General features: G+C 46.2%; 2 protein-coding genes and 1 long non-coding RNA gene across 3 annotated transcripts in view; 1 reads left to right on the forward strand and 2 right to left on the reverse strand.

Annotated features, from left to right (window-relative positions):
• LOC137847011 (zinc finger protein 131-like) overlaps positions 1-12,408 on the reverse strand; it is a 78,166-nt gene extending 65,758 nt beyond the window's left edge. The window contains exon 1 of the mRNA XM_068665211.1: positions 11,041-12,408. Within this exon, the coding sequence (XP_068521312.1) occupies positions 11,041-11,193 (153 nt within the window). The 5' untranslated portion in view covers positions 11,194-12,408. The remainder of the gene's footprint in view (positions 1-11,040) is intronic.
• On the reverse strand, positions 6,459-9,011 carry LOC137847030 (uncharacterized). The gene is made up of 2 exons (XM_068665296.1): positions 8,017-9,011; positions 6,459-7,977 (listed from the first exon to the last, which is right to left on the reverse strand). Exons 1-2 carry the CDS (start codon positions 8,202-8,204, stop codon positions 7,173-7,175), a joined length of 993 nt encoding a protein of 330 aa, XP_068521397.1. The 5' UTR covers positions 8,205-9,011; the 3' UTR covers positions 6,459-7,172.
• A 9,880-nt stretch (positions 12,409-22,288) lies between the features above and the next one.
• On the forward strand, positions 22,289-22,805 carry LOC137847065 (uncharacterized). The gene is made up of 2 exons (XR_011090773.1): positions 22,289-22,517; positions 22,740-22,805. It is a non-coding gene; the product is annotated as an uncharacterized lncRNA (long non-coding RNA).
• Positions 22,806-25,424: the final 2,619 nt, after the last annotated feature.

Here is a 25,424-nt window from a genome sequence, read left to right on the forward strand (position 1 = left end):
GAAGCTTCTGCGTGTTTGCTGTTGTTGTTATATTCAAAGTTGTTTGACCAATTGTGGTGTAATTGCCTGAGGTAACTAGGAAAATAAAACTTAAAGAAAATGTACAGCACTGAAGAGGCTTTCAGGGCAGGGCATAGGTGCATTCTCTGAGCGTTCCCTAGACTTCCAACCTTAGATGCTATCGCACTGTGCTAGCTCTAAGGAACAGTACGGAGCGTAGCGTGGAGTGGAGTCTACACGGCTAGGCTCTGTAACCAGGTGGGGACTCTATTCTTCTTGTGCACACCGATACCGATAAGCTGCACTTTTTGCTACCCTGAGCCAAGGACTTCTCATGTTTTGACAAATGCTGTACCCTAGTATTATAAACGAAGTCTCAACTCAATCTGAATTTAGTAATATTTATACTTATAAAAGGTATAAATGGTATAAAAGCTATAAAAGGTATAAAAGGCAAGTAGACAGCGCTGGGTGTGCGGGGAGTCTACGCTCCACCAACAAGCACACACGAACATCAAGCATTCTAAATATACAGAACATTGCTTTACATACTAAACCCAAGTATGCCTATACATACATACAATCAGGAAAGAACAATCCTTTAAGTTCCATGACTTAACAGTCTCCATTTTCCTTTCCTTTTCTTGATTACTAACAAGTCTCCATTTTCCATTCCTTTGAACAATATGTCTCGCTTTAAGTTGTCAAGCAACTCAGTCTTCAGGCCTTATGTATCCCATTCTTCCCATATTGAAGGAAAGCATATCCATCTCCTTTTCAAGGCCAATGAGGCCTGGGTCAAAAGGCACGTCCAGGTCAGCAGGGGGCATAACAGCAAAAGACTTCGATGGCTGTAGCAGCAGAGGGGCTCTCAATTGAGTCTCAATCATCAATTTGGCCAATTGGTGTTTGTCTGATTCATTCTCTCGACTCGTTCAGAACTTTGAGTATGCCATGGCATATTATATTCCCATTTAATGCCCAGGGCCACAGTCAAAGCCTTTAAAACCTTTGAAGTAAAGTGTGTCCCCTGATCGGAATCAATGCTCCCGATTAAACCAAAGCGACGAGTAACATTCTCCAACAGGTTTTTAGCTACCACTGCAGTGGTGGCTCATGCTGCAGGATAAGCCTCTACCCAATGTGTTAGTTGATCCACAATCACCAACAGATATTTATATCTTCCTACTTTTGGTAGTTCAGTAAAGTCCACCTGTATGGACAAATGGTCGATATGCAATCCTTCGTCCTCCAGCAGGTGCTTGCCTAATCGCCTTCTTATTTACCTTTTGACACGTTAAGCATCCTTGGACGGTTTGTTTGGCTATCTCATATATTCCTACACACCCATAAAATTTTAGAAATTGATCACTCAGTGCTTTTGTTCAGTGGGTTTGTAGGTGTAGCTGTAAAAGTAGACGCCTAGTTTGTTCCTTTGGCAGTATTTCTCTTCCATCAGGCAGAATCCGTTTTCCTTCTTTCAGTTCTGCTCCTATGGTCTTTATAATTTTTATTTCTGCTTCTGTATACTTTTTCTCTTGTGTCCCTTTTCCGTTATCCGTTTCTTGTAGGGTTAGGACTACATCATGCTTCCTAAGAGCTGCTTCCCTAGCTTCTCTGTCCGCTAGGTTATTCCCTCTTATGTGGAAGCCAGTTCCCTTTTGATGTCCTCTGACATGTACCACAGCAATCTCCCTAGGTCCTCTCAATGCCTGCAATATTTGAGTAACTAAAGTTTGGTGAATCAGCCCTTTTCCCTGGGTGCCTATGAGTCCCCTTTCTTCCCAAATTTTCCCAAATGTGTGGACTATTCCATAAGCATATTTAGAGTCTGTATAAATAGTGCCACTTTTTCCTTTCAATAGTTCTAGGGCTCGTAATAATGCATAAAGTTCACATGCTTGAGCGGACCAGGCAGCGCTGAGTGGTCCTGATTCTATTAGGACCATATCCCCATTTACGATGGCATACTCTGATCTTCTTTTTCCATCTACTACTTTGGATGATCCACCAATAAATAATTTTTCCCCTGTTTCTAATTCTGTCTCCTTGAGATCGGGTCAGATTTTGGTTTGCAATTCAATCACTTCCATGCAGTTATGTTGTAGTTCTGTTAGGGGTTCCCCATATAGAAATTGCGCAGGACTCTGTGCAGCAGTTACTTTTAGTTCTAAATCAGGGGAGTCGATCAGGGTGGCCTCATACTTCAGCATCCTACTATCAGTTAACCATTTTTCAGCCTTTTGCTGGAGTACTCCCCTAACATTATGTGGAGTATATATCTTCAGAGGTGCCCTAAAAGTGACTTTTCTAGCTTCCTCAATCAGTAAGGCAGTAGCCACAATTGCCTGTAAGCACACTGGCCACCCCCTACTCACAGGGTCTAATAGTTTGGAACAATATCCCACAAGTTTCTTGATTCCTGCCCATTCTTGAGTTAGTACTCCATATGCAGTTTGGTTAGAAACATTTACAAATAAATAAAAGGATCTTTCTAAATCTGGGAGGCTCAGCACTGGAGCTTCTATTAATGTTTTCTTGATCAACCTCAACTTTTCCTCATCTTCCTCGTTCCACTTAATTTTTTCTCCAGTCAATTTTTCATATAAAAACTTTGCCTTTTCACTAAACCCTTCAATCCAGGGTCTACAATATCCCAAGAGGCCGAGCAGTTGCCTCACTTCTTCATTTTGGGTGATGATAGGGCTAAAATCCCAGATACCCTGTCAGGATCCAATTTTTTCTTTACTTGGCTAAGCCAATGTCCTAAGTACCTTACTTCCTTTTCCACAAATTGAAATTTAGATTTTGAGACCTTCAATCCTTTTTTCCCTAAGAAATTAAGTAATTCAATAGTGGTTCTCCGTGTATTTTTTTCAGTCTCCCCAGCTATTAATAGGTCACCCACATATTGCAACAATTTCACTTCCCCCTTTACCTCAAAAAGTTGTAATAATTTTTCTAAGGTTTGGCCAAATAAATTTGGGGATTCAGTAAATCCCTGAGGAAGTACAGTCCATCTAAGCTGTTGTCGCCTTCCTGTTTCGAGGTCTTCCCATTCAAAGGCGACGTAATTCCAAGACCCTTCACTTAATGGGCAGGTGTCAAATCTATTACACTATACCATTTATGCTGAGGTGTTAGGTGGTTTAATAAAGTATATGGGTTAGCCACCACTGGAAATTTGGTTATGGTTCGCTGATTCACAGCCCTAAGATCCTGAACCAACCTATATGATCCATCAGCCTTTTATACTGGCAAAATGGGGGTATTATGTGGGGACATACATGGTTCCAGCATCCCCTTTTGGAGCAACCTGTCTATAACTGGTTTGAGTCCTCTTTTCCCCTCCAATGGGATAGGATATTGCCTAATCCTTATTGGCTGTTGTGGATCCACTATTTCTACTACCAAGGGTTCCATATCTAATTTTCCTGAATCTCCCTCTTGATACCATACCTGTGGGTCTATTTCTCCCTCATCTTCTTGGGTTAGGGTATATAGCTGAATTTTTATTTCTCCCCCCTGGCTCTTGATTTCCAACCCTAATCTTATTATTAAGTCCATTCCTAATAGATTGTGCTCAGCCTCAGGCACCTTGTATCATTATGGTCCTAAGATCCCTCATATTTTGCCTCCCCTGAGCAGCCTGATGATCCCAGTTAGGGTTGATATTTGGCCATTTCTCATCCCCTGGAGGACCTCCCTGATTTTGTCTTTCCCACAGTTTCATTCCTGCTTGCCTGATCATTCCTCTTTCTTCTGTAGTGAAGAGGATTCCTAATATGGACTGCATTTCTTCCCAGGTATACGTGTTCGGACCTAGGAACTGGTCCAATCTTTCGGCAACTCCTAAAGGGTCATCTAAAAGGCTTCCCATTTCCTTCTTAAAATTTCTTACATCTGACGTGTTCAAAGGAACCACTACAAACCCTATTCCCCCCTGGTTCCCCCCAAGGGATACCTCCCTCAAAGGGTAAAGGCCTCTTAAATTGACAGTCCGGCCTCGTGTTTCACTTTCCTCCCTTTCTGTGGCTCTTATCTTACTTCTAGTCCTTCGTGCAGGAGGAGAGGGAGAGAGAACAGGTGCCGTGGGCAATCAAATGTCAAAATGTGGCGGTTCTGGTTGCCATGAATAGGGAGGGGGTATATTATCCAGAGGTTCCCATTCTTCCTTTCCCCTGTCAGTTCTTGTATTTAAAGTGAATATTTGTTTTGGGGGAAATGAGTTTGAGGCTCCAACCCATAGAGCCACGTAATCACTTTCTTCTTGGTTAAAAGGCTCCTTAGAGTTAACATAGTGGTTTAATGCCTGACATACCCAATCCTCAAAGGATCCAAAAACTGGCCAAAAAACATGTGGCCCTAAAGGTCATACAAAATCGAGCCATTTTCTCTTTATTTTTTCCTTTCCTCAATTCCCAAACATCCCAATATTTTAACATTATCCCTAATGGGCTTTCTGGTGGAATGTCTGGGCTCTCTGAGTCTCCCAGGTCAGAGAATCTACTTTCCCCCAGACCCATCCTGGAACCTTCAAATAACTTCCGAATCCCTGGAACCCTTAAAGAGGTTCCGAATCCCTGGAATCCTCAAAGAGGTTCTGAATCCCTGGCTGAATCCCTGGAAGCTTAAAATAAGTTCCGAATCCCTGGAAACCTTAAAGAGATCCCGAATCCCTGGCTGTGTTTGTGTAGAGGTGTCTTGCAAGTGGTTAACCCACCCATGAATTCCTAGACCAATTGCTTCGGTCCTTCACCAGCCGAGTCCCTTGCGTAAGATCGGAACTGCGGTTAGAAGACCTCCGCACTCGCTTCGGAACTACGTTCTGTCTCAGTCACACCCTTACACACAGTCACACAGCCGAATCCCACCCAACCGAACCATATACTCACAAATCCTCTTTGTTCAGGTCTTCGCGCGCAAGATTATGGGTCATTGACGAAGAGCTCTTTTTTTTTTTCTTTTTTTTTTTTTACTTGCCTTTTATGTTCGAAATCTTGTTGAACTCTAGCGCCGGTATCGGCAAGGACCACTAGGTGGGGCGCCTCCCTTTACCGGTCGCAGATCCAAAGTCCAAGAAGATCATGTGGGGGTCACCAATTTGTTATAAATGAAGTCTCAACTCAATCTGAATTTTGTAATATTTATACTTATGAAAGGTATAAAAGGTATAAAAGCTATAAAAGGTATAAAAGGCAAGTAAACAGCGCTGGGCGTGCGGGGAGTCTACGCTCCACCAACAAGCACACACGAACATCAAACATTCTAAATATACAGAACATTGCTTTACATACTAAACCCAAGTATGCCTATACAATCAGGAAAGGTAACAAACAATCCTTTAAGTTCCATGACTTAACAGTCTCCATTTTCAATTCCTTTTCTTGATTACAAACAACACTCTCCATTTTCCTTTTGAACAATACAAAAAACTACTCCGCAGCCGATCCTGCAGCCAAGCAGAGTGTCTCCTGTCTGGCTCGCCAAAATGACTCACGGAAAACTGACTCCACAATCAGTAAGATTGTAAAGAAGGTATGTTTACTCAGCGCTGGGCGGCACGGGGGGGTAGTCCCAACAAAGTCGTGCAGGCCTAACATGGCATTCTATCACAGATCACAGAATCACTGAATTTCTAGGTTGGAAGAGACCTCAAGATCATCGAGTCCAACCTCTTACCTAGCACTAACAGTCCTCCACTAAAGGATATCCCTAAGCTCTACATCTAAACGTCTTTTAAAGACCTCCAGGGATGGTGACTCCACCACTTCCCTGGGCAGCCCGTTCCAATGCCTAACAACCCTTTCGGTAAAGAAGTTCTTCCTAACATTCAACCTAAAACTCCCCTGGCGCAATTTTAGCCCATTCCCCCTCGTCCTGTCACCAGGCACGTGGGAGAACAGACCAACCCCCACTTCGCTACAGCCTCCTTTAAGGTACCTGTAGAGAGCAATAAGGATATCCATTCCTCTCCCAGTCTGTAGCTCTGCTTGGGGTTATTGCGCCCCAGGTGGAGGACCCGGCACTTGGCCTTGTCGAACTTCATGCAGTTGGCCTCAGCCCATCGGTGCAGCCTATCCAGATCCTCCTGCAGAGCCTTCCTACCCTCGAGCAGATCAACACACGCACCTAACTTGGTGTCACCTGCAAACTTATTGAGGGTGTACTCAATGCCCTCATCCAGATCATCGATGAAGATATTAAAGAGGACCGGCCCCAGCACTGAGTCCTGGGGAACGCCACTAGTGACCGGCCTCCAACTGGATTTGACTCCATTCACCACGACTCTTTGGGCCCGGCTATCCAGACAGTTTCTAACTCAACAAAGCGTGCGCCAGTCCAAGCCAAGAGCAGCCAGTTTCTTGAGGAGAATGCTGTGGGAAACGGTGTCAAAAGCCTTGCTAAAGTCATGCTAGACCACATCCACAGCCTTTCCCTCGTCCACCAAGTGCATCACTTTGTCATAGAAGGAGATCAGGTTCGTCAAGCAGGACCTGCCTTTCATAAACCCATGCTGACTGAGCCTGATCGCCTGCTTGCCCTGCAAGTGCTGCGTAATGACTCTCAAGAGGATCTGCTCCATGAGCTTCCCTGGCACTGAGGTCAAACTGACAGGCCTGTAGTTCCCCGGGTCTGCCCTCCAGCCCTTCTTGTAGATGGGCGTCATGTTTGCTAGCCGCCAGTCAACTGGGACCTCCCCCGATAGCCAGGACTGTTGATAAATGATGGAAAGTGGCTTGGCCAGCTCCTCCGCCAGTTCTCTCAGTATCCTCGGGTGGATCCCATCCGGCCCCATCGACTTGCGCACATCCAAGTGCCGTAGCAGGTCGCCAACCATTTCCTCATGGATAGTGAGGGCCACATTCTGCTCCCCATCCCCTTCCACCAGCTCAGGGTACTGGGTATCCAGAGAACAACTGGTTTTGCCGCTAAAGACTGAGGCAAAGAAGGCATTAAGCACCTCCTTTTTTTCCTCATCTTTTGTAACTAAGTTTCCCCCCGCATCCAGTAAAGGATGGAGATTCTCCTTAGTCCTCCGTTTTGCGTTGATGTATTTGTAAAAACATTTTTTGTTGTCTTTAACGGCAGTGGCCAGATTGAGCTCCAGATGAGCTTTGGCCTTTCTAATTTTGTCCCTGCACAGCCTCGCAACATCCTTATAGTCCTCCTCAGTGGCCCGCCCTTTTTTTCCAAAGATTATAAACCCTCTTTTTTCTCCTAAGCTCAAGATGCAATTCTCTGTTGAGCCAGGCCGGTCTTCTTCCACGCCAGCTCGTCTTTGGGCACGTGGGGACAGACCACTCCTGCGCCATTAAGATTTCCTTCTTGAAGAGCGCCCAGACTTCCTGGACTCCTCTGCCCTTCAGAACCGCCTCCCAAGGGACTCTACCAACCAGTGTCCTGAACAGTTCAAAGTCAGCTCTCTGGAAGTCCAATACAGCGGTTTTATTGTTCCCCTTCCTGGCCTTTCCAAGAATAGAGAACTCCACCATTTCGTGGTCACTCTGCCCAAGACAGCTTCCGACAGCCACATCTCCCACCAGTCCTTCTCTGTTTGTGAAGAGAGGGTCTAGCGGGGCACCACCCCTGGTAGGCTCAGTAACCAGCTGCGTCAGGAAGCTATCTTTCATGCTCTCCAGAAACCTCCTAGACTGCTTTGTCTGGGCTGTTTTGTGCTTCCAGGATATGTCTGGGAAGTTGAAGTCCCCCTCGAGAACAAGCGCCGACGATTTCGCAACTTCTGTCAGCTGCCCGTAGAACTCCTCATCTGTCTCCTCATCCTGGTTCGGCGGTCTATAACAGACCCCGACCAGGACACTAGCCTTGTTGGCCTTCCCGCCGATCCTAACCGAAAGGGACTCAACCTTGTCATTCCCAGCCTCGAGTTCCACGACATCAAAAGATTCTCTAATATAGAGAGCCACACCACCACCCCTTCTATTCTTCCTGTCCCTTCTGAAGAGCTTATAGCCAGTCATTGCAGCACTCCAGTTGTGAGAGTGGTCCCACCATGTCTCCGTGATGGCAACCAAGTCGTAGCCTGCCTGCTGCACGATGGCTTCCAGATCCTCCTGTTTGTTGCCCATGCTGCGTGCATTAGTGTAGATGCACTTCAGCTGGGCCATTGCCTTCTCCCCTGGCCTTGCCATTGTTCCCCCTGGCACAGCTCCAACAAGCCTTATTTCAGCCCCATCCCCCATCTTACCTAGTTTAAAGCCCTCTCAATGATCCTCGCCAGCTCCTGGCCCACGATCCGTTTTCCCCTTAGAGATAGGGATCCATCTGCGGCCATCAGGCCGGGTGCCGAGTAAAGCGCACCATGGTCAAAAAAAAACAAGATTTCTGTGCTGGCACCAGCCTCTGAGCCACATGTTTATCAGGTGGGCTTTCCGTGTCCTCTCTGAACCCCTCCCTGCCACCGTAGAGATGGACGAAAACACCACCTGTACTCCCGCTTCCTCCACTAATCGTCCCAGCCCCCTAAAGTCCTGTTTGATAGCCTTGAGGCTTCTCTCTTCAACGTCGTCACTGCCAGCCTGGACTATCAAAAGAGGATAATAGTCAGAGGGGCGAACCAGGTTGGGAAGCTTCCTGGCAACGTCCCTGACCCTGGCCCCAGGGAGGCAGCAGACTTCCCTACGGGTAGGGTCAGACCCTCTGTTCCCCTGAGAAGGGAGTCAGTCGCCCACTACAATCACCCTTCTTGGTGGAGGCAGTCCTGAGGCGTGGAGTCCACTTCCTCACCCAAGGCATCCTCCTGGGTACACTTACTACCTCATCCTCACCCACGGGTCTCTCAAGCTCCAGGGCCTCAAACCTGTTGTATAAGCGCACCTGGGAAGGCGGGGCTGGAAGGGGAGGGCATCGCCTGCGAGGTCGAGCATGGACCTGTCTCCATTCCTCCTCAACTCCCAGGTCCCCTCCCTCTGCCCGACGGCGACAGGGCAGGGGGTCCACCCCCATTTGGGATGTCTCACCCCGGTACCTCTTCTTGAGACCCTGCAGTGAGTTGCTCCACCAGTCTATCTCCCGCTCGCACTCCCTGATATCCCTCAACCTCTCCACCTCCTCCTTTAGCTCTGCCACCATGTGGACCAGGTAGTCCACCTGCTCACACCTCACGCACGCAGTGTCTCTGCCTCCCGCCAATGGCAGCAACAGGCTCAGACACTCCCCGCATCCAGTGACCTGAACTGCTGCGTTTTTGAACGGAGTAGTCAGTCTGGGTGTGTACCGTCTTTCTGGAGAGCGCACCGTGCCTGGTGGAGACCATTGCAGCCTAGCTAACGGCTGTCATTACAGGAGGTGTTCGTATGGGCGGGGGAGAGCGCTCTGCCCTTCCTGCTTGCCCTGCCTGCAGGAACTGACGTGCTAACTGCCGCGCCACTCCCTTCTGACAAGCCATGCCCTGTTTGCCCGCCCTGTTTGCTGCGCTCCTGATCGCTCGCGCTCCCTAGGGGCAGCTTTTGAACGGCCAGGGAGGGGGCCCTGCTGGCTCCGCCTACACCTCGCCAGCCTCTCTCAGGAGGGCTGCCGGGTCCTGGCGGCTCCCTCAAGTAGGCTCGATGCTGGAAAAATTAGCCCTGTCTGGCCCAATCCCCTGCTCCGCTGCAGAACGCGTCTGCCCCGGAGACGATTGCCTCGGCAAGTGGCCAATCATATAATACTGGACCATTTTTAATTTACTCTTTCATTTTCTGGGGCCCCTATCGTTCCAATTTCTAATCATTACTCCTAATGGACTTTCTGGTGGTATGTCTGGTAATTTGCTCCCTTTCTTCTGGTCCTTGGTCTTCAATTCTGTCTGACCCATCTAGGAATTTTACTATGGCAATTCCCACAGCCCTTGGTTACCTTAGTAAGAGTGTCTTGCAGGGGGTTTAGGACCTATCACCCACCCACGAATCCGATAGGAATTGCTTTGGTCCTTCACTGGCCAAGTCCCTCACGGGAGACTGGAACCGCCGTTAGAAGACCTCCACACTTGCTTCGGAACTAAGTTCCGTCTCAGTCACACTCTTACACACACAGACAACCGAATCCCACCCAACCAAACGGTATACGCCTTAAAAACTTACGACTCCGTCGTCTTCGTTCGGCTCTTCGCATGTAGAATTACGGGCAAAATATAGTGCTGCAGCCGGCAAGGGAGCTCATAAAAAATTAAGATCTTTGCTTGCCTTTATTCAGGTTCAAGATGGCGTTAGTCCTGACCCAACTCGAACAGGAGCCACCAAATGGTGGGGCGCCTCTCCTAGATCAAATCGGAATTCAGGAACCAAAGCCATCCCGGATGAGCCCTGAATTGTAATAAATGACTGAGTCCCAAATAGGATTGCAATTAAAGTTTACAATTTATTAAACGAATAGAGGCAAGCAAACAGTGCTGGGTGCGCTGGGAGTCTCTACTCCACCAAGACTCACACCAGTTACATCAGGCGGCTGGTTTTTATGCTCCTAGGCTAATACATATTCATCACCACTTTTGGAAAAGGCAGGGTTATTATAATTAGTTTCCTGGGATCCGAACCATCCCACAGATGCATGTGTATCAGTCTCCGGTGGTCCCTCTGGGGGTCGCTTGTACTGAAGGCTCGTAGTCTTCCTCCCAGGCTTTGTCCTTCAGTCGCTCTTCAGCTTCCCCCCATTCTCCTTAATTAGTAGTCTCTGGTCTGGATGTCAGAAATTTGTGTCTCGTGCAATAGTCAGCAGTTATCTCAAAAAACCTCCCCCCTATTCTCTTATCTCCCAGACCCGAGTCTCAAGGTTTACCCTTCAAACCCTCTATCCACGCGAACTGCTAGACCATTCTTTTCCAAGATACAAGAACTGTATACACTCACCACTCTGTTTCTCTTGGACTTTTGGTTATACAAGGGTATGTAAGACAGAAGGTCACATTTCATCATATCATGCGGCCCTAGAATTGTTCCATATTGACACGAATCAGATAAACATATTTCACAATCTGTAAGGTTACCAGGATATTTTTTGTTTCTAAGGACATATGATTCCCCATAGCACGCAACTGCTTACCTTCGGCCAGTGAGGGGCAGTTGTGTGCGCGGGTCTGCTTCTCTCAGCTTGAGGTTCTTTCCAGCTCCGGTGCACCAATTTCCAGCGACTTTCTCCACGAGCTTCTTTCTTCTCTACGAGTGGTGTGCTGAGTTCAGCTGAACCTATCTTCATGAGGTGATCAGTACCCCTGTTCCTGTCCTGGTCCCTGTTCTGCTAGCCTGTCCCTATTCATTCTTTTTTCTTTTTTTTATTTTTGTCCCTGTTCTGTTAGCCTGTCCCTGTTCCTGTTCTTCAGGTTGTTCCTGTTTCTTTTCTTCATGTCCCTGTTCGGTTGCCATTTGTGGCATAAAGACCACATGGACAGCAGGGTTCTTTTAGGATCAGTAACTGCTACTTCTTTATCGATGACATAACTTCAGCTCTCTCTTACCAAGGGCCTATCTTCATCTCTCATATTGAGGACATAACTTCATTATCTTGTTGCATCCCATGTTGAGGACAGGCTCCCTTCTTATACCCTTCGCCCCACTGCAGTACTTTTCCACTAACTATTCATTGGTCAAACAACTTTGCCCGGCAACCAGCAAACCCCCAGCAACTTCCATGCCTTAACTGCTGGCTGGGGAACAAGCAACCTGAGACAACAAGGCATCTCCTGAATCGCCCTTCTTTGTTCCCTCTAAACTCTTTACATTCCTGATGGCCTCATCGTTAAGAGTCTGATGTTATCACCAACCATGGGGCTTGTCGACCCCCATGGCCACACTCCCACAAGAGGACTCCTATCATCACAAGGGAAATCAATTCCAAGCGGTATATCTGCCTTCTGAAGTTGCCATTATGCATTGTAAAGGACATCAGACAGAGGATACTGATATTGGAAGAGGAAATAGATTGGCTGACTCAGAAGCCAAAGGGCTGGCAGAACAGGCATCTGAGACTCAAATTTTGGCACTAGTACCAGGAACAGAAAACAGGCATTAACAAAAGCCTTAGAAAATGAAGTAGAATGTTCTAAGATGATAAGCAATTAATTGAAGATGTAGACGCAAAGTGTTACCTACAGGTTTAACACAAATAAATGATGGGAGAATTGTGATACCATATTATATTAGATGGTAACTGGAGAACATAATAAAGCATGCTGGGGAGCTGAAATATTATAACAGTTTTTAAGTAGAAAATGGATAAGACCTAATTTGTATACCATTGTCAGACAGGTATCGAAACAATGTATGCAAATGAGGCAGGACGAATTGAGACTGATCTCAATAATAATAATAATAATAATAATAATAATAATAATAATAATAATAATAATAATTTGGAAAATACCAAGATCTTACATAAGCTAGTTCAAGATGACACCTTGTGGGTTTTTCGAGAATTATGGAACAAACTGACCTCTTGGTTACCCAACTTTTCTTGGCTTAAGCAATTGTTTATAGGAATACTGATCTTGCTTTTACTAGTATTCTTAACCTGTGTATTAGTACAGTGTGCATTTCGGTGCTGTATGAAAGGACTAGATGATTATGAAACCTGTAAGTGTAACTGAATCAAGCACCATGTAGAAACTGGTAAGAATTTTATGAAAACTTTGAATCAAGGAGTTGAATCATTGGGATTAGAAATTAGAGAGCGATTGATTAAGAATGAATAGGTGCTATATTTGCGATGTACTGTGCCTGTGCTGCGCTTAGGCCTCCAGATAACAGGAGCCCCTCAGACCTCAAGAACCAGATCAAACCAACCTTATGGCCCAGATTGTGACCAAGGCCTCAGAGAGCATGTGCAAAGAGATGAGATGAAAAGTTCAACCCTGTTGAAGACGTCTTACTTCATCCCCACGACCCTCAACGCCCACCACCACAAGGCACTGAGCAAGCGCAGACAAGAAGAATTTATGGAAATGACTTCTTGTAGCTAATTTTAATACTAAGCAGGGACAGGTTATGCATATGCATATGTTATATATGGAGTGGTAATTCGTGTCGAGAAAATGGTTGATATTAATAAAGAAGGGGGAGATTTGGGAGTGTGGCCATGGTGGTCGGAAAGCCCCATGGTTGATGATAACATTAGACTCTTAACGATGAGGCCATCAGGAATGTAAAAGAGTTTAGAGGGAACAAAGAAGGGTGATTCAGGAGACTCCATGCAGTCTCTGGTTGCTTCTTCTCCAGCCATTAAGGCATGGACCTCAGTACCAGGGAAGCTCATGGAGCAGCTCATGACCTCAGTACCAGGGAAGCTCATGGAGCAGATCCTCTTGAGAGTCATTACGCAGCACTTGCAGGGCAAGCAGGTGATCAGGCCCAGTCAGCATGGGTTTATGAAAGGCAGGTCCTGCTTGATGAACCTGATCTCCTTCTATGACAAAGCGACGCGCTGGGTGGATGAGGGAAAGGCTGTGGATGTGGTCTACCTTGACTTCAGCAAGGCTTTTGACACCGTCTCCCACAGCATTCTCCTCAAGAAACTGGCTGCTCTTGGCTTGGACTGGCGCACGCTTCGTTGGGTTAGAAACTGGCTGGATAGCTGGGCCCAAAGAGTCGTGGTGAATGGAGTCAAGTCCAGTTGGAGGCCGGTCACTAGTGGCGTTCCCCAGGGCTCGGTGCTGGGGCCGGTCCTCTTTAACATCTTCATCGATGATCTGGATGAAGGCATTGAGTGCACCCTCAATAAATTTGCAGATGACACCAAGATAGGTGCGTGTGTCGATCTGCTTGAGGGTAGGAAGGATGTGCAGGAGGATCTGGATAGGCTGCACCGATGGGCTGAGGTCAACTGCATGAAGTTTAACAAGGCCAAGTGCCGGGTCCTCCACCTGGGGTGCAATAACCCCAAGCAGAGCTACAGACTGGGAGATGAGTGGTTGGAGAGTTGCCAGGCAGAGAAGGACCTGGGAGCGATGGTTGATAGTCGGCTGAATATGAGCCAGCAGTGTGCTCAGGTGGCCAAGGAGGCCAACAGCATCCTGGCTTGCATAAGAAACAGTGTGACCAGCAGGGCTAGGGAGGTGATTGTCCCCCTGTACTCGGCTCTGGTGAGGCCGCACCTCGAGTACTGTGTTCAGTTTTGGGCCCCTCGCTACAAGAAGGACATCGAGGTGCTTGAGCGGGTCCAGAGAAGGGCAACGAAGCTGGTGAGGGGCCTGGAGAACAAGTCTTATGAGGAGCGGCTGAGGGAGCTGGGCTTGTTCAGCCCGGAGAAAAGGAGGCTCAGGGGTGACCTTATTGCTCTTTACAGATACCTTAAAGGAGGCTGTAGCGAGGTGGGGGTTGGTCTATTCTCCCACGTGCCTGGTGACAGGATGAGGGGGAATGGGCTTAAGTTGCGCCAGGGGCGTTTTAGGTTGGATGTTAGGAAGAACTTCTTTACCGAAAGGGTTGTTAGACATTGGAACAGGCTGCCCAGGGAAGTGGTGGAGTCACCATCCCTGGAGGTCTTTAAAAGACGTTTAGATGTAGAGCTTAGGGATATGGTTTAGTGGGGACTGTTAGTGTTAGGTCAGAGGTTGGACTCGATGATCTTGAGGTCTCTTCCAACCTAGAAATTCTGTGATTCTGTGAAGTTTCTGGGTGTTTGCTGTTGTTGTTATATTCAAAGTTGTTTGACCAATGAAAAGTTTTGAAAAGAACTGCTGTGGAGAGAAGGGTATAAGAGGGGAGCCTGCCCTCAAGATAAAAAAAGAAAAAAAGGCAACACAATGAAGTGATTAAGTTATGTTCTATATATTTAGAATGTTTGATGTTCGTGTGCGCGTGTTGGTGGAGCATAGACTCTCCGCACACCCTGCGCTGTTTACTTGCCTTTTATAGCTTTTATAGCTTTTATAGCTTTTATACCTTTTATACCTTTTATAAGTATAAATATTACTAAATTCAGATTGAGTTGAGACTTCATTTATAACACAGGGCAGTGCTTGCACAAAGCCAAGAACTTTTCAGCTTCTCATACTGCCCTATCAGCAAGGGGGCTTGGGGTGCACCAGAAGCTGGGAGGGGACAGAGACAGGACAGCTAACCCAAACTGGCCAAAAGGATATTCCATTCCATATGACATCATGTTGGACAAAAATAGTGGGAGGGTCGTCCGGGGGGAAACCACTGCTCAGGGACTGACTGGGCTTTGTTTGGCAGGTGGTCAGCAATTCCGTTGCACATCACTTGCTTTGTACACGTTACTATTATTATTATTATTATTATTATTATTATTATTATTATTATTATTATTATTATTATTATTATTATTATTATTCTTTCTGTGATATATGGAGTAATAATTTGTGTCAAGAAGATGTCTGATGTTAATAAAGAAGGGAGAGATGTGGGAGTGTGGCCATGGGGGTCGACAAGCCCCCGTGGTTGGTGATAACATCAGATTCTTAACAATGAGGCCATCAGGGATGTAAAGAGTTTAGAGGGAACAAAGAAGGGTGATTATGATCCTGAAATATGGGACCAAACTTGGTGAAGGTGTGGGACTCTGCAACTAAAAACGACAAGGTTGTGGTGGGATTGCTCGGCACCTGGCGAACAGTCTCTGAGGCCTTAAAGAGCCAGGTGGGACTGCAATCAGAAACAGTGTGGTTTGCCAGATAGTGAGGGAGCTGCGGACTCGTCCACCGATCCTTCTGCTACACCATCGGCCCCCGCACCACTACTGCCATCGCAGGCCTTTGCTGTTACGCCCCCTGCTGACCTAGACGTGCCTTTTGACCCAGGCCCTATTGGCCTTGAAAAGGAGACTGTCCTGGTTTCAGTTAGGACAGAGTTGTTTTTCTTCCTAGTAGCTGGTGGAATGCTGTGTTTTGGCTTGGGATGAGAGGAGTGCTGATAACATGCTGATGTTTTAATTGTTGCAGAGCAGTGCTTACACCAAGCCAAGGACGTCTCAGCTTCTTGCTCTGTCCTGCCAACGGGCAGGCTGGGGGTGCAGCAAGAGCTGGGAGGGGACAGATCCAGAGCAGCTGACCCAAACTAGCCAAAGGGTTATTCCATACAATCTGACGTCATGCTGAACAATATGTAGGGGTGGCTAGCTGGGGAGAGGAGGGCTGGACTGCTCGGGGTTAGGCTGGGCATCAGTCAGCAGGTGGCGAGCAATTGCATTGTGCATCACTTATTCTGTACACATTATTATTAGTAGTACTATTATCATAATTATTGTTGTTATTATTATTGTTATAATTATTTTCTCTGTCTTAATAAACTGTCTTTATCTTAACTCACAGGCTTCGCTTTCCCTTTTCTCTCCCCCATCCCAGAGAGGGAGGGGGGAGGGTGAGCGAACGGCTGTGTGGTGTTTAGCTGCCAGCCGGGTTAAACCACAAGTGAGACAGATCTGTTTCCCTTTGATCCGGGAAGAATAGGATACATAAGGCCCGAAGGCTGATTTTCTTGACAACTTAAAGTGAGACGTATTGTTCCCATGACTAGCCCTGGAATTTTCCAGTGTTTGTAATCAAGAAAAGGAATGGAAAATGGAGACTGTTATATGATCTGAGAAAAGTTAAAGAAGTCATGGAAGATATAGGAGCACTTCAACCAGGATTATCAACTCCAACTGTGCTCCCCTAGTCATGGACATTAATAGTAATAGACTTAAAGGACACTTGTCTTTCAAAGCTTTGCCATTTTTATGTTTCAATTGATACCTTTTCTGATTGTACATATGTATAGGCATACTCGGGTTTAATATGTAAAAGCAATGTTCTGTATATTTAGAAAGTTCCATGTTAGTGTGTGTGTGTTGGTAGAGCGTAGACTCCCCGCGCACCCAGTGCTGTTTACTTGCCTTTTATAAATATTACTAAATTCAGATTTGTTGAGGGATTTTTGAAACAGCAAGGAGGCCATGACTTGCTGCAGCTGAGCAAACCAAGCTACCAGGATGACTATGAGAAGTTCCCATGACAATGTTCCCACATCGCCCAAGTGAGGAATTAAAAAATATTGTTGCCAGCAGCTGGCTTCAAGGACAAGGTCTACGTGACTGCTAATCACAAGGGGGTAGGTTTCTTGCAGGTGGGGTTGTTTTCGCAGTTGTTTGTCTGAGTGCTTTTGACCAATAATCTCATGTGAGACACTATCCGCCCCTGTTAAGTTTGCTATAAAAGTCAGGCTATTCAGGTAATAAAGGTAGAACATGATCTGACCATACTAGTGTCTGTCGTGTTTTCAGCTGTTCTTCCTGCAACAAATGGTGCCCGAACACGGTGAGACCCGGTGAGACATGGAGAGACGTGGAGAGACGAGAGACGCGGAGAGACACAAGACGCAGAGAGACACTGAGAGACCTGAGACACCTGAGACGCGGGACGCAGAGGAACTTGGAGAGACGCAGAGAGACGCAGAGAGACTAGGAACAGAGACGAGGTAACACGCGGGACGCGGAGACACTCGGAGCACAGACCCGGACAGACGTGGACAGACGCGGTGAGATGCAGAGTGGTGTTGGGGTTGAGACACGCAATAGTGTCGCGGTGAGCTGCGGAGTAGTGTCGCGGTGAGACGCAGAACAGTGTCGCAATGAGACGTGGAGAAGTGTCGCGGTAAGACGCGGAATAGTGACGTGGAGAGATGCGGGACATCCGGGGCCGAGTTTCTACCGGAGATCGGAGGCGTCAGTGAAAACGGCAGACGAGCACCACTGTGAGGCGAGTTGGCACACAGCAGAGGGGTGGAGATCACGACCCTGCAGCTCGTCTGATGTAACCATGGAGGAGGAAGCAGCTATCCAGCTTCTCTCTAGCATTCTCTCTAAGACCGGTGTATCTTGCAATGTAAAAAAGATCAAATCTTTGGTGCGCTGGGCTCAGAAGGAGGGTTTTCTGAAGGAAATCCCTCTAATGTTTAGCCCAGATGAGTGGCGGCACGTAGGAGATCACTTATGGGATAAAGCCATCTCAAGTGGAAAGCTAGATAAAGATGTAAGTGGGACGTGGTGCACAGTGATTAATGTGCTGTGCATCATGAAAACCGAACAGCAGCTGGCGATGGTGGTGGCGCAAGCTTTGTCAGTACCGTCTGGGACTGACAGAATGCCGAGTGCAAAATCTGAGACCTCAGAAACGTGGTGGGCACGATTCTTTTCGTCGGTTCCTGCACCCACCCTGGTTCGGGGTATGACCTCTTCAATAAAGGAATAATCGGCAGAAGTAACTAAGGGACTATCGGAGCAGAGTGCTGATGGGGAGTGAGGGCTGCCCTCCCCACCCTCTGCGCCGAAAAATCTTGATGAAGCTGCGCTGCCAGCATCCGTGCCGCTGCCAGGCAGCAATACATCCACTCGGGATGCTTCGCCAATGAGAGGTGCAGCAGCAGCTTGCGAAAATCGACCTTCAGTGGAGGAGCTGTTCCAAGAACTCTTAGAGAAATTGGAGAACTTAAAAACTAAGGATTCGGAGGAGCTTCCTTTCTCGTCTGCCCCACCGGAGCCAACTCCCTCATTATCCGTCGCTACAACACTGTCGGCACCAAGGAGGGACAGGTGCTCCAACGTCATACGTCATACCATCATAGAAGGGCATTGGCATGCTACATCCTTGGCCTGCCCTATTATTATCGACCCTGTGCAAGGCACTGTGTCGTGGTAGCCGCATGACTGGAAGCTTTTACAACAAGCTCAAAAAACGGTTATGGACTACGGTTTACAATCCCAGGCGTCTCGACAGATAATTCAATGGATTTTTCAGGCAGAACTAATGTGTCCACTTGACTGTCAAAACTTGGTGTGTTTATTGTTAACTCCTTCCCAATTGTTATTGTTTGAAAGGGAATGGTTGCAGTTGGCGTAGGCGAAAGCGAGTCGACTGCGTCAACCAAGGGAACCTCTGTATGGGATTACTGCAGAGATGTTAACAGGGACAGGTCCTTATCTCAATACCCAGGTTTAGCTGCAGTTCCCTGTGATTATTCACCAAACAGCTGCACAGCTCGCACTGAGGTCTCTTCTTAGTCTCCCAGGGGAAAAGAAAGCACCTCCATTCGTATCAGTATAACAGGCCCCTGGGGAACCATATGCTAAATTTATCGATCGGTTGTGGGCAGCAATTCCTGATCATCCTGATCTAACAGTGGCGTCTAAAAGCAGTATGTTTAAAATGCTTGCGTTTGATAATGCAAACCCAAAAATTCAAAACATCTTAGTTACACTGCCAAAAACCACACCCGTAGAAGAGATGTTGGAAAGAGTAGACAGAGTTGATCAGTCCAGGTAAGCGGATAGTGTCCAGGAGACACTATCCGCCCCTGTTAAGTTTGCTACAAAAGTCAGGCTATTCAGGTAATAAAGGTAGAACATGATCTGACCATACTGGTGTCTGTCGTGTTTTCAGCTGTTCTTCCTGCAACACAGATTGAGTTGTATCTTCATTTATAACATTTCTTTTCTGTCCTAATGTCTTAATCTCAACCCACAAGCTTTTACTTTTTTTTTTTTTCCTGATTCTCTCTGCTATCCCAATACGGGGGAGGAGGGGTGAGTGAACAGGTGAGTGAATGGCTGTGTGGTGCTTAGCTGCTTGATGAGCTAAACTGCAACAGCCAGCTAAGTTTTGTTTATTTTATTCAGATCTCACAATACTGCACAATTATTTAGCATTTTTTTTCACAGTTTTGAAAGAATTTTACTTCTTTTATAAAGCTGTTAAAGAAAATTTAACTTTACTCTTGCAAGACAAATAAAGAGCACTCAGTCTTCGTTTGGGTATTGTACGTAGTAAGGAATATATATTGTGGCACTAACACATCTTTTAATAAACAGATACAAACAGGGAATATGTGATGTTGCCATAACAGTACATATAGGCACACAGAAGCCTATCATAGAATTGTAAAATCATAGAATCATTTAGGTTGGAAAAGACCTCTAAGAAAGTCTCCCCCATCCCACTGGGTGTGTGTGTGAATGAATGGCTGTGTGGTGCTTAGCTGCCTGCCAGATTAAACAAGAACAAAAGACCATTTACAGTCTACATTAAAAAAACTAAAGAAATTAACAGTCAGGTTCACTATATCTGTAAATAGTACTATAGCATTAAATTGCCTTTTCTTAATGATATTAGAACATGTGCGAGGAAAAAAAGGATCACTTGTTTTGTACATATATATGTATATAATAATATTAATAATAATTAATATTACTATTATTGTCCCTGATTTGCGCCAATCAGACTCTATAACCTCGGAATAGTTATGAAGCATGTATGTTTATTCGGCACTGCACACACACGCCGGGCACAAGGGAGATAACTCCACTGAGCTTGCGCACCAAGGGTTACTGGCAGTGCGCTTATATTAGTGGGATAAATACGTGTTCATTTCATCTCCCATAAATCTCTTACATATTCATCAGGAATCCGAAGAACCATTTACGTAGGTTCCCGCCCCTATTCGCATGCGTACTGGAGTCCTTGGGTTGTCACCGGCATACTCTGGTGGTCTTTTGATGACAGAAGTCCTCCTCACTGCTAATCTTCTGGCCTTTCCTGTCTTTGACAGACTTCAGCAGTCAAGCCAGTTCTTGCTGGTTCCATTATCTATGCATACAGTCTTTTACTCCCTTATCTTTGGAGTCGTTAACATACAATTGTGCTAGCTAAGGCCTACAGAATCAAAATCCTTTATCTTGTTCCCTGTCTCGAGTCCCCCTTTTTCTTTATCCTAAGCAAATTCTTTTGCTTATAGCGCTCTGACTCATGGTAAACTAACTCCACATTCAGGAAGATTGTAAAGTAGGTATGTTTATTACAGGGGTAGTCCCAACAAAGAAAGTCGTGTGCGCCTAACGTAGCAACTTGCTGCGGTTATATGCAGTAAAGAGTTATATATGCATGAAATTTCCATATACACCTATATGTTATAAATGAAGTCTCAATTCAACCTGAATTTAGTAATATTCATAAAAGAAATATTTATAAAAGGTATAAAAGGCAAGTAAACAGCACTGGGTGTGCAGGGACTCTACTTTCCACCAACATACACACACGAACATCAAACATTCTAAATATATAGAACATTGCTTTTACATACTAAACCCGAGTATGCCTATAAATACGTACAATCAGAAAAGGTAACAAACAATCCTTTAAGTTCCATGACTTAACAGTCTCCATTTTCCTTTCCTTTTCTTGATTACAAACAAGTCTCCATTTTCCATTCCCTTTGAACAATATGTCTTGCTTTAAGTTGTCACGCACCTCGGTCTTCAGGCCTTATGTATCCCATTCTTCCCGGATCGAAGAAAAACATATCCATCTCCTTTTCAAGGCCAATAGGACCTGGGTCAAAAGGCATGTCCAGGTCAACAGGGGGCATAACATCAAAGGCCTGCGATGGCAGTAGCGGTGCAGGGGCCCATGGTGTATCAGAAGGATCAGTAAAGGAGCCCGCAGCTCCCTCACTATCTGGCAAACCACACGTTTCTGATTGTGGCTCCACATGGCTCTTTAAGGCCTAAGAGACTGCTCACCAGGTGCCGAGCAATTCCACTGCAACCTTGTCATTGTTAGTTGCAGAGTCCCACACCTTGACCTCAGTTTGGTTCCATGTTTCAGGATCATAAACTGTCCGATTGTTAATAAGGAGAATGAGCTGTAAGGTTATCAGGACAGTCTTTGTTCCTAAGGACGTATGACTCCCCATAATGTGCAACTGCTTACCAGCGAGGGGCAGTTGTGTGCGCAGGTCCGCTTCTCTCAGCTTCAGCTTCTCTCCAGCTCCAGTGCGCCTATTTCCAGAGACTTTCTGTACGAGCTTCTCTGAGCAGTTTGCTGAGTTTGGCTGAACCTATTTTCATGAGGCAATCAAAGTGCCTGTTCCCGTCGTGGTCTCCATTCTGCCAGCCTGTTCCTTTTCATTCCTTCTTTCTGCTTCTTTATTGATGACATAACTTCATCACATCATGTTGCCTTCCTTTTTTATCTTGAGGGCAGGCGCCCCTCTTATACCCTTCTCCCCACAGCAGTTCTTTTCAAAACAAATGTAGCAGACATTTTAGAGGGTTGGCCTATAGACTAAGGGAATGATATTTGTGTTTATATATCAAAAGTCTAGAGAAGAGAGTTCAGAAAACCCTCCTTCTGAGCCCAGCGCACCAAAGATTTGATCTTTTTTACATTGCAAGATACACCGGTCTTAGAGAGAATGCTAGAGAGAAGCTGGATAGCTGCTTCCTCCTCCATGGTTACATCAGACGAGCTGCAGGGTCGTGATCTCCACCCCTCTGCTGTGTGCCAACTCGCCTCACAGTGGTGCTCGTCTGCCGTTTTCACTGACGCCTCCGATCTCCGGTAGAAACTCGGCCCCGGATGTCCCGCATCTCTCCACGTCACTATTCCGCGTCTTACCGCGACACTTCTCCACGTCTCATTGCGACACTGTTCTGCGTCTCACCGCGACACTACTCCGCAGCTCACCGCGACACTATTGCGTGTCTCAACCCCAACACCACTCTGCATCTCACCGCGTCTGTCCACGTCTGTCCGGGTCTGTGCTCCGAGTGTCTCCGCGTCCCGCGTGTTACCTCGTCTCTGTTCCTAGTCTCTCTGCGTCTCTCTGCGTCTCTCCAAGTTCCTCTGCGTCCCGCGTCTCAGGTGTCTCAGGTCTCTCAGTGTCTCTCTGCGTCTTGTGTCTCTCCGCGTCTCTCGTCTCTCCACGTCTCTCCATGTCTCACCGGGTCTCACCGTGTTCGGGCACCATTTGTTGCAGGAAGAACAGCTGAAAACACGACAGACACTAGTATGGTCAGATCATGTTCTACCTTTATTACCTGAATAGCCTGACTTTTATAGCAAACTTAACAGGGGCGGATAGTGTCTCACATGAGATTATTGGTCAAAAGCACTCAGACAAACAACTGCGAAAACAACCCCACCTGCAAGAAACCTACCCCCTTGTGATTAGCAGTCACGTAGACCTTGTCCTTGAAGCCAGCTGCTGGCAACAATATTTTTTAATTCCTCACTTGGGCGATGTGGGAACATTGTCATGGGAACTTCTCATAGTCATCCTGGTAGCTTGGTTTGCTCAGCTGCAGCAAGTCATGGCCTCCTTGCTGTTTCAAAAATCCCTCAACAAATCTGAATTTAGTAATATTTATAAAAGGCAAGTAAACAGCACTGGGTGCGCGGGGAGTCTACGCTCTACCAACACACACACACTAACATGGAACTTTCTAAATATACAGAACATTGCTTTTACATATTAAACCCGAGTATGCCTATACATATGTACAATCAGAAAAGGTATCAATTGAAACATAAAAATGGCAAAGCTTTGAAAGACAAGTGTCCTTTAAGTCTATTACTATTAATGTCCATGACTAGGGGAGCACAGTTGGAGTTGATAATCCTGGTTGAAGTGCTCCTATATCTTCCATGACTTCTTTAACTTTTCTCAGATCATATAACAGTCTCCATTTTCCATTCCTTTTCTTGATTACAAACACTGGAAAATTCCAGGGCTAGTCATGGGAACAATACGTCTCACTTTAAGTTGTCAAGAAAATCAGCCTTCGGGCCTTATGTATCCTATTCTTCCCGGATCAAAGGGAAACAGATCTGTCTCACTTGTGGTTTAACCCGGCTGGCAGCTAAACACCACACAGCCGTTCGCTCACCCTCCCCCCTCCCTCTCTGGGATGGGGGAGAGAAAAGGGAAAGCGAAGCCTGTGAGTTAAGATAAAGACAGTTTATTAAGACAGAGAAAATAATTATAACAATAATAATAACAACAATAATTATGATAATAGTACTACTAATAATAATGTGTACAGAATAAGTGATGCACAATGCAATTGCTCGCCACCTGCTGACTGATGCCCAGCCTAACCCCGAGCAGTCCAGCCCTCCTCTCCCCAGCTAGCCACCCCTACATATTGTTCAGCATGACGTCAGATTGTATGGAATAACCCTTTGGCTAGTTTGGGTCAGCTGCTCTGGATCTGTCCCCTCCCAGCTCTTGCTGCACCCCCAGCCTGCCCGTTGGCAGGACAGAGCAAGAAGCTGAGACGTCCTTGGCTTGGTGTAAGCACTGCTCTGCAACAATTAAAACATCAGCATGTTATCAGCACTCCTCTCATCCCAAGCCAAAACACAGCATTCCACCAGCTACTAGGAAGAAAAACAACTCTGTCCTAACTGAAACCAGGACAGTCTCCTTTTCAAGGCCAATAGGGCCTGGGTCAAAAGGCACGTCTAGGTCAGCAGGGGGCGTAACAGCAAAGGCCTGCGATGGCAGTAGTGGTGCGGGGGCCGATGGTGTAGCAGAAGGATCGGTGGACGAGTCCGCAGCTCCCTCACTATCTGGCAAACCACACTGTTTCTGATTGCAGTCCCACCTGGCTCTTTAAGGCCTCAGAGACTGTTCGCCAGGTGCCGAGCAATCCCACCACAACCTTGTCGTTTTTAGTTGCAGAGTCCCACACCTTCACCAAGTTTGGTCCCATATTTCAGGATCATAATCACCCTTCTTTGTTCCCTCTAAACTCTTTACATCCCTGATGGCCTCATTGTTAAGAATCTGATGTTATCACCAACCACGGGGGCTTGTCGACCCCCATGGCCACACTCCCACATCTCTCCCTTCTTTATTAACATCAGACATCTTCTTGACACAAATTATTACTCCATATATCACAGAAAGAATAATAATAATAATAATAATAATAATAATAATAATAATAATAATAATAGTAACGTGTACAAAGCAAGTGATGTGCAACGGAATTGCTGACCACCTGCCAAACAAAGCCCAGTCAGTCCCTGAGCAGTGGTTTCCCCCCGGACGACCCTCCCACTATTTTTGTCCAACATGATGTCATATGGAATGGAATATCCTTTTGGCCAGTTTGGGTTAGCTGTCCTGTCTCTGTCCCCTCCCAGCTTCTGGTGCACCCCAAGCCCCCTTGCTGATAGGGCAGTATGAGAAGCTGAAAAGTTCTTGGCTTTGTGCAAGCACTGCCCTGTGTTATAAATGAAGTCTCAACTCAATCTGAATTTAGTAATATTTATACTTATAAAAGGTATAAAAGCTATAAAAGCTATAAAAGCTATAAAAGCTATAAAAGGCAAGTAAACAGCGCAGGGTGTGCGGAGAGTCTATGCTCCACCAACACGCGCACACGAACATCAAACATTCTAAATATATAGAACATAACTTAATCACTTCATTGTGTTGCCTTTTTTTCTTTTTTTATCTTGAGGGCAGGCTCCCCTCTTATACCCTTCTCTCCACAGCAGTTCTTTTCAAAACTTTTCATTGGTCAAACAACTTTGAATATAACAACAACAGCAAACACCCAGAAACTTCACAGAATCACAGAATTTCTAGGTTGGAAGAGACCTCAAGATCATCGAGTCCAACCTCTGACCTAACACTAACAGTCCCCACTAA

Source organism: Anas acuta, chromosome W (genome assembly GCF_963932015.1).
Source record: "Anas acuta chromosome W, bAnaAcu1.1, whole genome shotgun sequence".
Taxonomy (NCBI): Eukaryota; Metazoa; Chordata; class Aves; order Anseriformes; family Anatidae; genus Anas; species Anas acuta.